The sequence below is a fragment of the Gigantopelta aegis genome, chromosome 10, assembly GCF_016097555.1.
Source record: "Gigantopelta aegis isolate Gae_Host chromosome 10, Gae_host_genome, whole genome shotgun sequence".
Lineage (NCBI taxonomy): Eukaryota > Metazoa > Mollusca > Gastropoda > Neomphalida > Peltospiridae > Gigantopelta > Gigantopelta aegis.
In genome coordinates this window covers 15,564,554-15,582,726 of record NC_054708.1, presented here as the reverse complement: position 1 = coordinate 15,582,726, position 18,173 = coordinate 15,564,554, and the positions used below count along the sequence as shown (strand labels likewise).

General features: G+C 39.8%; 1 protein-coding gene across 1 annotated transcript in view; it reads left to right on the top strand.

Annotated features, from left to right (window-relative positions):
- The first annotated feature begins 3,154 nt into the window (after positions 1–3,154).
- LOC121384141 (peptidyl-glycine alpha-amidating monooxygenase-like) overlaps positions 3,155–18,173 on the top strand; it is a 39,261-nt gene continuing 24,242 nt past the window's right edge. The window contains exon 1 of the mRNA XM_041514392.1: positions 3,155–3,242. Coding sequence (XP_041370326.1) covers positions 3,226–3,242 — 17 coding nt within the window. The 5' untranslated portion in view covers positions 3,155–3,225. The remainder of the gene's footprint in view (positions 3,243–18,173) is intronic.

Below are 18,173 nucleotides of genomic sequence, written 5' to 3'. Positions count from 1 at the left end.
GTAAAAAGTTGAAACCGAGAACGAAATAGATTCATTTTTTTTCAATCTTTTCCCAGATTGATTCCTGATGCCCAGGGACACTTGAAGAACCTGTCTGAACTGGACTTATTATGTAAATAAGATAAGGAACACACAGAGTGCCTGACGGCCATTTGCAGTTTGTGAGACACCGCAGTTACGTGCTCCGTGGCAGCACCACACACAACAGGCACCAACATCGCACTTGGCATGACGATACGCCAGTTCGTTTCATTTAAAACTAATTTATTTTTCAACTTAACGCTTACTGCCTGTGAATTCTTTCGTGAAGTGGGAGATTCTTTCTTAATAGCTTTTCACCGGGCATGTTGTATATAATATGGAGTTAACTATGCAACGAGTGCATAAAAACTATTCTACAAGTGTTTTGTTAAAGTGCAAATTTACTAATGAAAAAGGCACATCTAGAATTTTACAAACGGAAAAGACAGAAAGCAGAATGGCAGGGGGGAAAGTTAAAGTTTGTTTTGTTTACCGACACCACTAGAGCACATTGATTAATTAATCATCGGCTATTGGATGTCAAACATTTGGTAATTCTGACACGTTTTCATCAGAGGAAACCAGCTACATTTTTTTCATTAGCAGCGAGGGATCTTTTATATGTACTTTCTCACAGACACATAAGCGTACGAGACAGGGTGGTTTAATTCGGGCAAAAGTCAACCTTGGCTTGTTCCATCGATTTGTCTTTATCCCTGATCTGTATAATTTGATGGTAATTTTTTTTTTTTTTTTTTTTTATTATCATTATTATTATCTACAAACCTCTTTTTGTTAAAACATATTATGATAGTTGGCATGGGTTAAAACCTTAATTATATCTTTTTAAATCAATTTTTGCATTATTCAGTATATACCAATCCATTGGTTTCTTCTTAACGCAGTCGGTCTATAAACGAAACCAATTTAACGAAACAATACTGTTTAAACGGCCTAACATTTAGTTAACTAGTAACTACTAGTTATAAAACTTGACGTGAAATAGTTCATTCTAACTAGGAATAATCGTTGATTCTTTGTTTATCTTAAATAAATATACGATAATTCGTTCTTCAATGTGTATATCATACATCAAGAGTTAAGTATATTAAGTTTCCACTTACGATCTACGTTCAACAAGCTTTTTTGTGTTTTTTTTTCCGTTTTGCTTTATCGTGATTTCATCGCCGGTTAAATCGAATAAATTATGGTTCACCATAAGCAGTCGATCTGCCACTGTCAGTCACGAGTCGCGAACCTTAGAAAGTGAACATTACTGATTGCGATTCTATGACTCTCTGGGTGTACTAAAACAGTGAGTTATTTTCTCGATAACAATGCAGCTGGGACAACCTCAGAGGCATTATTTCGCGATATGACGTAAGTAGGCCTCCTTTTTAGAATAGTTAATGACGTAGGATATCAGCTTTATTTTATGTCGAGGCAAGAATGAAGATTTTATTTTATCAGAATTATATCAAAACTAAATGTACCAGAGAGTTGCATGTTTATAACAACATTTATATTGTTTACTTATACGAAAACTGAGTAAAAATACTAATGTCCAGTCATCTACAACACGTGATACTTTGGGTTAAACATTTACTAATTTTATAAACGTTTAGATGGCCTAAACGAAATGATACCGTGTACATGTGTAAACGTGACAGCCCTATTATACCACTTATGTTCTTGACTGACTGACAGACAGACAGACAGACAAACACTCCACATAACCGAAGCACGAAATAAAATAATAGTAATAATTTTTAAAAATATTAATATTAAAATTAAAATGTATTTGATTAGTGGTAGCCAAGGTTTTGAAGCTATCCAAATTGAAGCACCAACCCTGCGTTCATTGGCATAGCCAGAAATTATATTCAGGGGAACCCACATTAGGGGTTTTCATTCACACTGCCCATGAGTCGCGTTTCGGGGTGATGGGCAAATATCAAAGGTGGTGGTGGTATTGTGTGTGGGGAGATATGATTCGGATGGGACATGTCTTCTATGCCCACCCCCTACCCCAGCTGCTACGTCAGATCTCGCGTTCATATGACGCAGACGCTCCGTGGCGCTACTAGGGGTGGGAATTGGTGAACTGTAAAAAAGAGGAAATCTAGAGGGGTCCGGGTGCAAGGACGATTAAAATGCGAGGAAACGCAATGTTCCATGAGGGGAAAACCGCGGATCCGAGGAGAATCCCCACCCCTGGCTACGCACAAACAGCTCGATAGACTAGTTTAGCGTTTAATAATATATTAACGTGACAGGATGAGAACTTGGTTTTGTTTAGTTTAACGACACCACTAGACCACACTGATTTATTAATCGCCGGCTATTGGACGTCAAACGTTTGGCAATTTTTGACATCCAGTCACCAGTGAAATCATTAGCGGGTACTGACGACAAAGTCTAAGCAATAGAGCCCAGTTATAGTTGACATGGAAGTTGGGCTCGGATTTTACCATTACTGATTATGAGTGACCGCCTGAGAAAAGCTGGTCGAAGAATGTACATTAGTTGTAACTTTACAATGTCCACTTGAGACAGGCATGCATTTATACTGGGCTGTAGCCAGTATTAGAATACAAACCCAGTATTAAGAAGAAGAAACCAAAAAAAAGACACAAATACAGAACATCTAGTTTCCTCCTAAAAAATAATCCCTAACTATATATACCTATTTCTTTTGTGTCTCTCCAAAATATCTCATTGCTATGCTGCTATAACGTTTTCCTTTTTACATTTTTCAAAGAGTTATTGTTCGCTTCCTTCAACCTGAAGGGCATTTTGACACAGACTGCTTCAAACAAATATACATTATTACTAATTTATAAAACAATCTTTTGAATGAAGAAATCCAGCGATAATATTCATTTAAGGAAACCTACTCATAATACAGCGACAGAAGATAAGATAGCTTTTCCCGCCTTCTATTCGTAGAATCTCCACTGAATCGATAGCTGTGCTTTGCTCTTTCCCTCCCCCTCGTCCTCCAAGCGTCTGACACTTTCATAGTGTTATTTAATTTGATTGGTTCGGAAAAATAGGAGAGCCGCGTGCGCTTTTCCAGAATGTCGTAATCTGACCTCAGCACAGTAATATTTATAGCGGGAACAAATATCATTCTGTCTAACGGCGTCTGCTACGTATGCTCGTCTTGGGGGAGTTTTACTACTACCGGTTGATAGATATCAAATGATGGTATTCGTGCGGTAAGTAGCATTTTTATTTTGCATGTGTTTTTAAATGTTGTGGAATTTTTAATTAATTAATTTATGTGGGTTTTTTATTATTATTATTTTTTAATTTGTGTTTTGAATTACGAAATTTTAATACAAATTAAAAATTATATATACATATATATTATTTAAAAGTTACTGTTTGTAATTCAGCATTGGTGGAAAGGTTTAATTTTTCACTAAGACTGAAATTGATAAAATGTTACACACATCTCTCTCTCATCCTCGCTCCTCCCCCCACCCCACCCCCCTCTCTCTCTCTAGGCGCGTGTACAGGAGGCGCATATAGACCCCCTGTGAATACATTCTTGCACACATGCCTGCTCTCTCTCTCTCTCTCTCTCTCTCTCTCTCTCTCTCTCTCTCTCTCTCCCCACTCACACGCACACACACACACACACCTATACACGCCTGTACAAACAAGGGGACAGGAGGGGCAGCCCCATCCCCCTACCTAAGGACAAAAATTATACGTGTTTATGTCCTACTCTACATAAATGGCCTGCTGTATGAAACGGAGATATATCAGTCAAATTCAACCAGACAACAGGAAAACGTTCGCTAAATTGGCTTTAACACTGCATGTTAAATTGGAAACTAATAAATTCGTTTGCGAATATTAACGTTGCTCGCTGTCGCTGAACGCTGCCCAGAACAGCACGCTTGCAGAACAGAATATTTCTTCGAAAATCATAGGCTTTTATTTTAATTTCGAACTTGTATCCAATTAAGGTTCAAGCACTATGCCCTGGTCACATATATGCTAATTGTGGTGTCTGTCCTTTCAAATTATTATCCAATTACGGTTCAAGCACGCTGTCATGGGCACACAACTGAGTTATCTGGGCTGTCTGTCCAGGACAGTGGGTTAGTTGTTAGTGGTTAGTGAGAGAAAAGAGGGTGTAGTGGCCTTACACCTACCCATTGAGTCGTTAAAACTCGCTCTGAGTGGGAGCCTGTACCGGACTGCGATCCCAGTACCTACCAGCATTATGTCCGATGGCTTAACCACGACACCACCTGGATGAACTGTTAAGTTTGTTTTGTTTAACGACACCACTAGATTAATTAATCACCGTCTGTTGGATGTCAAACATTTGGTAATTACGACATACATTCTTAGAGGAAACCCGCTATATTTTTTTCATTAGGTAGGTAGCTTTTAACGTGCACATTCAGAACAAGCTATTGTAGCACACGCCTGTCATGGACGCAGGTGTCGACATTCGTCGTCACCTCCGTCCTGGACAGGAACGTTCTTCAAGGGATCTTTTATATGCACTTTCCCACAGACATACCTCGGCCTTTGATATACCAGTCGCGGAGCACTGGCTGGGGCGTGAAATAAAACTAGGGTGTGAACCTCGCACACACTGGATTGTTGGTGCATACTGGGGTATCATTTTAATTGTCCGACCTCTATAAGGCAGAAATATTCTTTAAATTCAAGTATTAAACCAACTGTAAACTATGTATAGAAAAACAGAATTTGTTATCAATAAGTTTTTTTCGGCTTTTTATTTGTCGGGGGATGGGGACAATAATGTTTCAATTGCAAATTATTGACGTATTATGCATTAAAGTAGGCCTATGTAAAATATCAGCCGAATGTATTTACTTCTACATAGACAGGACAATAGTTACATACACTACGACCTTTAATGACTTGAACGAGGAAAAAAACTAGTCCACTGAAGGCGATTTATCCTACAACCCAACGCGCCCCAAGCGAGCGTTTTTACCATGAGCTACAACTGTTGTTTTTCAAGCGAGATGGAATACAATGATAAAACCCCCCAAAACAAACAACGTTCGACTGAAGAGATTAGATATAGTTCAAAGGACTGATCCTACGCGGTTGACTCGCTGCGTTATTTACCGTTCCAACCAGTTCTTCGTGTTTGTGAAATAAACGTTTGCGACTTGTACTATCGTGACTAGGAAAGTGCTGTGCTATTCTGTCCAACTAGTATTACATTCTATCCTGTTCTGTTCTGTTTTGTCCTGTCCTGTCCATAGGTGTCGGTATATGCCACCAACTAAAGATGACAGTTTGTATATTAATTCACCCCACCCCCCAGCTAGAGGGGGGGGGGGGGGTCCATTGCATAATCTTCAAAGATGGGGGATAGTGTTCCATGACCCCTCCAGCTTCCGACGCATAGCCTAGGTAGGAGGGTGTGTAGAAGGGGGTTTGGGTCGACTCCACCCACTCCGAAACAGCCAATTTTTTTTTGTTCAATGTATTTTCCGGAAGAGCATGACTTACCCCTAAAAACTTCGCTTACGACACTCTAGACCCCCACCCCTCTTGCACAATGTCCTGCATACGCACCTGTATTCTGTCCTATCCTATTCTGCCCTGCCCTGCCCTGCCCTGCTCTAATATGTTGTGTAACTGTTCTACGTAACGATCAAGGCCCCGTTCCACGAAGCAATCTTAGCCCTAAGATCAACTTAAGTGCATAGGGTAGCTATGCGCTTACGGTAATCTTAGGGCTAAGATCGCTTCGTGGAACGGGGCCCAATGAAGTTTATTTTGACAAATAATAGCAGTACTAGTAAACTGGTTCAACGAGCCGGGAGGGACGAGTTCGGCGCTTCCACTCGGTCATGACATATCGCTGCCAGATCGATGCGCGTTCCACTGACAGCGCCAAATGTAGCAGCCATCTGAATTATGGGACTGTTCAAATAATTAGCCGGTCAATTGCTCGTGTCCTGCTTTGTAGCGAGTCATGCATTACCGTTAGAGAGTTGTATCACCTCGCTGGTTCTTTTGTATGAATGCCGCAATTCTCTATTTTTAATATGTTACGTTTTAACGATTTGGTTCACTTTTTTTTTTTTATGAAATCGATGACGCATCCTGCTCGGCTTGATGATGTATTAAGAACTATGTACGGTAGTAGTTAAACCTCAAACGTACTGGTAATCAACGGACTCTTATGCAAAACCATTTCAATAAAATGTGAAAAGTTAATGTTTATTTTGTTTAACGACACCACTAGAGCACATTAATTTATGAATCATCGGGTATTAGATGTCAACCATTTTGTAATTTGTATTCATAGTCTTCAGAGGAAACCCGCTACATTTTTACATTAGCTGCAACGGATCTTTTATGACCACTTTCCACAACAGGACATCACATACCACATCTTTTGATATACCAGTCGTGGGGCAGTGGTTGAGACGGGGAAAATCACAACCAGGGAATGGGTCCACCGAGGAGGTTCGATCCTGCGACGAAAGCACCTATGGCGAACGCTCTACCGACTGAGCTAGATCCCGCTCAGTCAAAGGGGGAAAAGTACAAAAATAAGAAGAAAACAAAAAGAAAAAGAAAAAAAAGAGAAGAAAATACAATAAAAACACATCAAACTTATAATGAGAGAAAAAGTAATTTATCATGGATGTCCAAACATGCAATAAAAAATCCCCAAAATATACGACGTCAATTAAGAAATAACACATGGAACTCGGTAGCATTCATTCTAAGAAGCTTTTGATGAGCTACAATATTAATAGGGTGAGTTCTGTAGGTGGGTGAGTAGTCTAAGATCTAATATCTATAATCAGTGGATTGGAACATACGACCTCTCGCAATCAAGTGGATGTTTTGCCAGTCAAGAACTAGGTGGATGGATAGTGTAAGATCTAATATCTATAATCAGTGGATTGGAACATACGACCTCTCGCAATCAAGTGGATGTTTTGCCAGTCAATCTTCAGACATGTTCGGAACGACGAGCCTTTGCGGTATTTCGCTCAAGTTTTGTGTTCCTTTTTCTTCTTTTTTATTGTGGGTTTCTTTTCTTTCCATGGGCCTAATTCACAAAGGTCTCTTAGGCTCTGCTAGACAACATCCTCTTTGCAAGTCTTTTAGCATTGTACTGCAAGATCGCAAAACAAACCAAGCAAATAAATACAAAAATCAACGACACCCCAAACAACCCCAACAACAAATATACAAAAATAGTACCCTCTCTGCCTCTGTCGGTGTTTCTCTCTCTCTCTCTCTCTCTCTCTCTCTCTCTCTCTCTCTCTCTCTCTCTCTCTCTCTCTCTTATTTTTTTTTTGCCCCACAGAACAGAAAAGGATCTGTTGGAAACCAAATAAATTGTCAGCGAGCGCCCTTTCTCTCCTAAACACAGCCCTACTGACTTAATAACTGTTCTGTGTGGACAATCGGTTCTTCTGCATTGGTGACTCTGCAAGCCTGCAGTTGATCGTTTTCTGTGTGTTAAATTCCTCCACCAAAAAATCAATATGCTCTCTCTCTTTTCTGCTAAAGTCATACACCCCGCTGATGTTACTGCTTTCCATCATGTCTTTGAATACGTAGTCTCTCTTGTCCGTGCAGACGTTCCGGTCCGCACGTAGGCCAATACCGATTCACTGGGGAATGTTGGGCAATCATTTTCCAAGTGAACCAATCGCCTGTACACCGAAACATTACGGTACTACAAGTATATTATTATGTAATCTGGATAATACTGCTTGTAGTAAAATAGACTCTGATTCGGAAAAAGATTGTATATATGTTTGCATGTTGTAAAACAGTATTGGTGCACGTTTTAAAAGGTTTACCCTTCAATTAGATGATGATGATGATGATGATGGTGGTGATGATGATGATGGTGGTGGTGATGATGATGATGATGATGATGATGATAATGGCGATGAAACTATCGTATTTTTTTCGTATGTTTCTCCTGTCGATTTGCAGGACCCTGTTTTACGAAGCGATCTTTGCGGTAAGATCACCTTTAAATGAATTTATTAGTTATACACCTAAGGTGATCTTAGCACTAAGATCGCTTTGTGAAACGGGGCCCAGAACGAGATGTTCAATATGCCTTTCCAACACAGTGTAGTGAATTGTCTCAGATATTACAGCTTTTAATCATTTTAAACGACAAAACAATTATCGCTTTCCAAATCGTATCTCTACGTAAGCCTAGTCGAAGGAGTGTTTTGACGTACCTGCTCATAATAATCAAGAATTCGTGCAAAAAGGGTGGACTCAGGAAATATTTTAGTGAGCGAACCAAAGGGCACTTGGACCAACTCCAGCACGTGAGTAGGAATTGTAAACAAATTGTTTAAAAAAAAAGGTGGCACTTTAAAAAAAAAATTAGATCCGCCCTTAGGATGCAAAACAATGTTTTTATTTAGCGACATTTAAAACATTTCTACATACGGTTAAATATGGCGTCGGACATATGGTTAAGATAACACCAATAATGAGAGGAAACCCTCTGAGGATTGGTTACATAGGCGTACGAGACGTGGGGCATGCAAGAGGGACGATTTGCCCCCCACCCACCCACTCCACCGCCTCGTACGCCTATCTTACTTTTATCTGTAGGAAACCAATTGATCTTTCAACCAGTCTAAACACATTGTGTGTAAGAGTTTATAAATGTTTCCAGCACACGTAGTTTCACAAGAACAATTAAATACAACAGCTCATTATTACGCGGACAGATTCTGTCAGCAAGGTTTCGCGAATTACCGTTAAGTGACGCAAACTTCTCACCGTGCCGATAAGCAGTGATAACCGGACCTCTGAATACTAACCAGAAGCGCACAGCTTCGATCACAGAAGTTTCCCGGTCGTAATTAAAAGTGGCAAGGTGCGCGATGCCGATCCTGATGTTGTTTCCTTCGATGAGTTATCGTGACAGCTAAAACCAACGTTATGGCGTACAGGTGTTTTCACTGACACCTTGTTAGGGTAGGGCGGCAGGGGTTAATGGCTCTATTAGTTATCGTGTACTATAAAATAATCATGACTTCAACGAATGTAGTTCAAACACATTGTCTCGGATTAATAATTATTGTCCATGCTTACTTGTAATTACAAAGATGTATTTATAATCTCGTTCTCTGAATTAACAAATGTTTGACATCCAACAGCCGATGGTTAACTTAATAAATCAATGTGCTTTAGTAGTATCGTTAAATAAAAACAAACTTTAGTCTCGTTCAGATTAAATCTTTCAAAATGACAAAAACAAATTAACAAAACAAAACAAAAACAAACAAAAAACAAAATCCCACAAAAACACAAATCTCCACAAAAACAAATTGACTTCTATCTAGATATAACCAGCAACAGTTGTACAATATGCTTAGCGATTTCCCCCTGGTGCCTATGCTTGCCAACGGCTATCTGATTTTAGGTTCAGAAAGCGAATAACGTGTATCACAAGTTCTTTCTGTGAATCTATGTCTCGATAAGAAGCTCAGGGGATGTATTTAGATTGTAATCAAGGTCTTTGAATATAAGTCTGTAGACTTCAGTACTGGATAGGGCCACCATATAAAAATACGTTTACTCTATGCATAGACTTTATTGAAATGTTCTTCAACACCACGGGCATATTTGCCTTTTCGATTACTGTATCTCAAAACATAATAAAAACATAATCATGAGAAGACTGCGCATGCTCGCACGCACTATTCCAAATTATAGCTAATCTGTCCGCTATTCAGACCTAGTTGATTACTTTTCGGGGTTGTCTTGGGAGAATCAGCATCGAAGGTGGCCACCATTGCCTTTGGTTGTCTCAAACATTTTGCTTTTTAAAGAATAGCGTTTAAAATTTGGTGCAGCAAGTTCTTGCTAGTTCCTGATGCATGCTATTTTAAGATGGCTACCAAGCTTACCATGTTCACATATGGTTGCACTGGTGTAGCCCGAATTTTATATTGGGGTCAACCCATTATTGGAGTGTGGGGGTGGGGGGCAACCCACACTATATATGTATGTATGTATGTATGTATATGTGTATATGTGTATGTTTGTATTTGTGTGTGTATGTATGTATGTATGTATGATTTTATAAAATTTAATACAGTAAACAAGAAAGAAAAAAGGTTTGATGGGGGGGGGGGGGGTGATTGCCCCCGTGCCCTCCTCACTACGCCACTGGATGGTTGGGTGAGAAATCTTCACATGTATTGCAATGACAAGTGTATGTTATTAAACTTAAGTGAATAGCACTTAAGGAAAGTGTCTTAACCAAATGCTGTTTTATCATTGAGTGTAAAAATAACATAAAATAATTATCGGTATAAATAACTAATAAATAAATTTGATATTGCATGCCAAGCCTCATGAAGTCTTTTCATCTATTATCTCCATAATAAAAAAATGTTATCACTATTTAAACACAATCAAATACAGCACACTTATTATCCATGAGTAATAACAGTTATATCGATTCCAACATCTCCACATTATAATTATAATTTGCATTCCTGTTCTGAAATCAGGAGACATGATGTAACTACAAATGGCAACCCCCCCCCCCCCCACACACACACACATCATCGTTTGAATACAAATGATTGCATACGAAGTGGTTATGTCTGTGTGTAACCGGCAGACGATCTCGCCACTTATCCCGCGAACGGGAAACAGTAATGGTCTTTCATGTGTAATTTCACTTGGCTAGGTGATAATGTCGCCTAGGAACCAAATAGCATGCTCCCCTCTGCCTCCACAGAGAGATAATTGTTTAAAACTTGGCTTCGTTCTGGAATACAGATAGCAGACGCTCGCTCCGACTCCACCATCTGATTGTCGCGATACAGCAACACAGTCAAGGTGTTAAAGAAACAGAGTCGAGAATAGTTTTAAAGATTGTTTTATCTTTCAGAATAGATCGTCCACATTACTTTTCTTCCCATGACACGCCTTTCATCGATATTATTTAGATCAGATCTAGTCGTTAATTTAGGTCAAACAAAAATGCAATCTGATTAAAATCGACCCCCACTGGGTCTTTAATTACCAGTGGTACAGACCAGTTTAACTGATTTTAATCAGATTGACAAAAATGTTTTAGCATGCCCTGAAAACCCTCCGTTAAAACAACGTTAAAAACAACAAACAAACAACCAAAACACCGTGATACTTTTTCTACTAATGTCGTATCAAACCAGTTGATCATATATGTTGCTAGCAAAAGCCAGCGAGTTTATTAGCACTGCGGAAATGATGTTGTAAGATGGGGCGTTGAGACAGCAGCTTCCAAAAAAAAAAAAAAAAAAAAAAAAGGTTGCAGGGTGAAATACATTGATGACGACAGTTGTTATTTTTGTATTATGATGGCGATGATGGTTGCAGGGTGAAATACATTGATGACGACAGTTGTTATTTTTGTATTATGATGGCGATGATGGCAGTGATGGTAGTTACATTGAGGAGGATGCTATAATGATAATAATGATGCTGATAATGTTGAATATGATGTTGATGATGAATTATGATAGTGGTGATAGTAGTTGATATTGATGATTATGATGATGTTTCATATTGATAATGCTGATATTGTTGTTGGTGATGATAACTAAGTTTATTCTTATGATCTGACGACTACGATTCAAGCACGCTGTCCTGGGCATTCAGCTCAGCTACCTGGATTGTCAATCAAGAACAGAGATTAATGGTTTCGGCCGAGAGGAAACATGCAATCGCCACATAGAATACGCACCTACCATGGGATGACCACGGCACCACTGGTGCTTGTCCCACAATATGGAATACCAGTAACCGAAACAGGTTTTATTTGATTGGATGCAAATTGAATTACGGGAGCTAAGTGGGTTAACGGAACAGGTGCGAACATTTGGTAACCGAGGTAGACAATATGGAAAGGTTAATTACAAGTGATACGAACGGGAGGATAAGACGTGACGTGCTGCCGAACATGTTTATTAGCGCCGAGGGTACGCTGTGTGTCTGCTGATTTGTGGGAGCGGTGTCCGGCTCTCTTCGTGGGGAACACCTATCTCGGCTCGGCCAGCTGTCCGTGTCTGCTCCTATCAGTGCAACACGTTTGATGGGTCAATGGTTGGAAAAGTTTAGTTCTTACGATAATACAGATTTAACCGTGCAATCATTTTCCTAAAGGTGACGCCACACTATACAAGTGTCTCGTACGGGAATAGGAAATGATGAAATCGTAATGTTTGTCCTTTCATAATCGGCTATTCTTGAAAGAGGCACTCGTGTCGTGTGGCGTGGCCTTAAGAGTTCGGTATCGAGTAAAGGAAGAAAGATAAATAGAAATAAATGTATAACGAATTCTTTACCACTAGGCTAGTCCAATATCGCTTATCCCCGAGTAAAGGGGGAAAGCAATTCGGGGTTGTTATTTTTTTTCTAAAATAAAATAAATTTAGTTTTTAATGGGAAGAACAATATGAACCGCAGAGCATATACACTTTTACTACGTACAAATATGTGAACAAAATTTCCACGCTTAAATACACAGCTTAAAATAAATATTTATCATAAATTTTGTGTGTGGGAGAGAGAGAGAGAGAGAGAGAGAGAGAGAGAGAGAGAGAGAGAGAGAGAGAGAGAGAGAGAGAGAGAGACAGACAGAGAGAGACAGAGAAAGAAAAGAAAGAAAGAAATGTTTTATTTAACGACGCACTCAACACATTTTATTTATGGTTATATGGCGTCAGACATATGGTTAAGGACCACACAGATTTTGAGAGGAAACCCGCTGTCGCCACTCATGGGCTACTCTTCCGATTAGCAGCAAGGGATCTTTTATTTGCGCTTCCCACAGGCAGGATAGCACAAACCATGGCCTTTGTTGAACCAGTTATGGATCACTAGTCGGTGCAAGTGGTTTACACCTACCCATTGAGCCTTTCGGGGCACTCACTCAGGGTTTGGAGTCGGAGAGACAGAGAGACAGAGAGAGACAGACAGACAGAGAGACAGACAGACACAGAGAGAGACAGGCAGAGAGGGTACTATTTTTGTATATTTGTTGTTGGTTTTTAAGGTTTGTTTTGCTTATTTTGTTTTGTGCATGTTTTTTTTAATGTTTTTTTATTTTTTTATTTTTTTTTCGAACTCGCTAGTTTAGCTCGGACCCCATTTCGTAAACTCTTCATTTTCATTTGCTACATACAATGTTTCGCGCGAGCTATATACTCTTGTTTGCAGTGTATTCACCCGGTTCACACGACCCTACCGTACTTTTCACACATCGCACAATGCTGAAACGATATTCTGCACATCAGTATTCGAGTATCAGATTTCTGCCAATAAATTTAACCTGTCACGTTCAAAGTAAACCTTCGTACACTAAAGTTTATTTAATTAAATTCACCATTTAAAAGGGCGGTAACGATTTAGTGAAAAAAAGAGAGATATACTTAGATATAGATTTACAAGCGCTTGTTCGAATTCTAAGTGGAAATTTACGACAAAAATAAAACCTGAGAAGCCCACATAAACAAAATAACATGGTGTATTTTGTAATTGGTGGAGTGTAATCGTCTTGGCTCGGCGAGGAAAGATATATTTAGTAGACAACATGTGATAGAACCGTTTCGATTCCACACTGAACATATCTTAAAGTTTTTACGAGATGTTGATTTTTTTTTATTCCAAATTTTAATATACTTACCTGTGTTATTTATATTTGTACACAGGTCTTTACACTGTTTCGACTTAACTTTAGGATTTTGATATTGATGTTGATCATCAATTTATTTATATATTTATCATTGTTTCACATCCAACAGCAGAGGTGGTTTTGTGCTGAGGTGGTATTAAATTTTCATTCATTCATTCATTCATGATGCGTGGTCTGTCTGGGATCGATCACCGTCGGTGGGCCCATTGGGCTATTTCTCGTTCCCAGTCGGTGCATCACGACATATCAAAGGGTGTGGTATGTGCTATCCTGTCTGTGGAATGGTGCATATAAAGGATCCCTTGCAACTAATGAAAACATATAGTGGGTTTCCTCTCTATGACTATTTGTCAACATTACCAAAAGTTTCACATCCAATAGCCGATGATTAATAATCGTCGTTAAACTAAACAAACTTCTATTTCTTAACTTTCATTTTTTTATATTGAAGTTGATCAGTTATATATTGACCATTGTTTGACATCCAATAGCAGATGGGTTTTTTTTCATTCATTCATTCATTCATTCATTCATTCATTCATTCATTCATTCATTCATTCATTCATCCATCCATCCATTCATTCATTCATTCATTCATTTCGTTCATTTCGTCCGTTCATTAATTCATTTTTAATTGAATGTAACTTTTCAAAATCTAACTACTAGTAAAAATGTAATAAACAAACCACTAAATAAAAGAAGCACGCATATCAAGTTCAGAAAGGAAAATTCAAGACTAAAAATATAATTTGAATTAAGGGATGTTAATTATTTTTTCAAAGCATATTAAATTTTGTTAATTAAAACAGCGTTGTGTTTCTCCTTTTTTTTCTTTCTTATTGACTGTTTACGAGTGGTCGTCTGGACAAAAAATGGTGTAGTCTAATCTCAGATCTATTAACGTTGGCATCCACGTCAGACCGGCAGTAAGATTAAATTTTGATATTCAGATAAATGGAAGGAGGCAAGACGTGAAGGTGACGTTTAAAAACTAAACAAAAACAAACAACTATATGTATAGGCTTTCAAGATAACAAATACACATAAACACACACAAAACGCACATGTACACACATATACATATACTCGCATTCAACAAGCGCGTGTGCGGGGGAGGAGGTCGAAACCCCTCCCTGCCCAGGAAAATTTTCTCCTTTTCTCAAAAGCGTCTGTTCGCACGTGTACATGTACATGTACATGTACATGTACATGTACATACACACACACACACACACACACACACACACACACACACACACAGAGAGAGAGAGAGAGAGAGAGAGACAGACAGACAGACAGACATACAGAGAGAGAGAGGGAAAAGAGAGAGAGAGAGATAGGGGGAGGGAGGGAGAAAGAGAGATAGAGGAAAGCGATAGAGAGGAGGGAGGGAGAGAAAGAGAGAGAGAGGAGGAAGAGAGAGAGAGAGAGAGAGAGAGAGAGAGAGAGAGAGAGAGAGAGAGAGAGAGAGAGAGAGAGAGAGAGAGAGACCAGATACGAGAATTTGGTTCCTATTCAACCGAACGCGCAATCGACATACTTTTAAAACTTAACGGTGCACTTTTATTTATTATAATTGGGGACAGGACATGGACCAGTGGCCCATCGGGGTATCTCTCGTTCCAGCCAGTGCAACACGACTGGTATATAAATGGCTGTGGTATGTACTGTCCTGTCTGTGAAATGGTGGATATAAAAGATGTCTTGCTACTAATTAATGGAGAAATATAGCGGCTTTCCGTTACAAGACTATATGTAACCATTACCATATGTTTGACATCCAATAGCCGAAGTGTGTGTGTGTGTGTGTGTGTGTGTGTGTGTGTGTGTGTGCATGGTGGGTCCCCCCCCCCCCCCCCCCATGTATTAAGTACGGCCTTTTATTGAACCCTCGTCCAAACGTCTCTCCAACATGCCTGTTATATATGACTGACATGCCATTACTACAACTGCGTTCTGCATTCCATGATAGAATGCAGCAAATTAAGTCATAAATCACGCAAATGACGACTTTATTGTTAACACGTGTTTTAACGTAACCGAAAACACGTGCGTGTGAGGACCATCTTTCGTATAATTCACTTTTAATAGGCTACAGGTAGCACTGTACCAGATATCCTTCTTTGTGACCCTGACTTCAAACTGAGTGTTTTAATACTGCCGTGCCAGCCATGGGGGATATGACGGGGCGGTAGAGCGCTTGCCTGGGGTGCTCTGGTCGCAGGATCGAACCTCCTCAGTGGACCCATTCTTTGGCTGTTTACTATTTTTCGTCCCAACCTGTGAACCACGACCAGTATATCAAAGGCCGTGGTGTGTGCTGTCCTGTGTTTGGGAAAGTGCATATAAACGATCCCTTGATGCTAACAGAAAAATGTAGCCCGGTTTTTTCTCAAGACTGAAGTCAAAATCACCAAGGACCAAATTTACGAAACTTGTTTTTCTTACATGCAGGTGGTTAAACATTGTAAATGAATGTAGTTAATTTATTTCAATTTATTTTCGTTCTTATATCCAATTAAGGTTCAAGCATGCTGTCATGGGCACACAACTCGGCTATCTGGGCTATCTGTCCAGGACAGTAGGTTAGTTGTTGTTGGTTAGTGAGAGAGTGGTCTTACACTTACCCATTGATTCTTTAAAACTCGCTCTGGGTGGAAGCCGGTACCGGGCTGCGAACCCAGTACCTACCAGCCTTATGTCCAATGGCTTAACCACGACACGACCGTGGCCGGTATGAATGTAGTTACACGCGTGTAAGACAAAAGGTGAGTTTGTAAATTCGGACCCAAATGCTTGACACACAATAGCCAATGATTCATTAATCAATGTGCTCTAGTGGTGTTGTTAAACAAAAATAAGATAATTAACAGGACCTGACACACAAACCCCCATAACACCCCACATACACCCCCACAACACCCCCACATACACCCCCACATACACGCACAACCAACACATAGATACGCATAACTCATAGACACACGCACCTACCACAACACCCCCACATACACCTCCACATACACACAACCAACACATAGATACGCATAACTCATAGACACACGCACCTACCACAACACCCCCACATACACACACAACCAACACATAGATACGCATAACGCATAGACACACGCACCTACCACAACACACGCTCACATACACGCACAACCAACACATAGATACGCATAACTCATAGACACACGCACCTACCACAACACCCCCACATACACACAACCAACACATAGATACGCATAACTCATAGACACACGCACCTACCACAACACCCCCACATACACGCACAACTAACACATAGATACGCATAACGCATAGACACACGCACCTACCACAACACACGCTCACATACACGCACAACCAACACATAGATACGCATAACGCATAGACACACACACACCTACCACAGCACCCCCTCATACACGCACAACCAACAACACATATATATACATAACTCATAGACACACACACCTACCACAACACCCCCTCATACACGCACAACCAACAACACATATATATATACATAACTCATAGACACACACACCTACCACAACACCCCCTCATACACGCACAACCAACAACACATATATATACATAACTCATAGACACACACACCTACCACAACACCCCCTCATACACGCACAACCAACAACATATATATATATACACACATAACTCATAGACACACACACCTACCATAACACACACACACACATACACAATGCAAGCACGCATACGCCAACGGTCATTATTACTGCCTAGGGGCACCATATCCTGAACAGGATAACCCACGTTGTCCAGCTCTTTCTTTCTCCCATGATACTAATTTAAACACACTCATTAAACCTGATCGTAGTACATGTACACCCATTTTACACTAAAAGGGCTACATTTGTATGGGCTGAAATTACCAGAAATAAATCTTCAATGTTAACAAGTTACACATGTTGCAAACAATATGCTCTCCCCTGTCAACTTAAGTCTAAGAATTGTCACTACAAAGCTGTTTTTCATAAAATAATCACAGTCAAACAGCAGACTTCTTGTGCGGATATATTTCCGGATTTAAAGATAACTGTGAACTGTGGAAGATAAAGTTCTGTAATTTATGGCTACAGTATGGCCACACCACATCATGAAACAGCCGAACAGATCTACTAATTGGAACGTACCGGCATTTTGTGAAAGGGATATATGCCAACTGAAGTATGGTACTAACATGATCGAGTAGAGGTTCAATTCTCCCTTAAAAATGGTAAGGAGCTGTGTGTGGTGTGTGTGTGTGTGTGTGTGTGTGTGTGTGTTGTTGTTGTTGTTGTTGGTGTGTGTTGTGTGTGTGTGTTTGTTGTGTGTGTGTGGGGTGGGGGGGGAGGTGGTGCTCTAAACTCACCCCTTACTAGTAGACTGTGTCTCCATAAAATATTCCCATCAT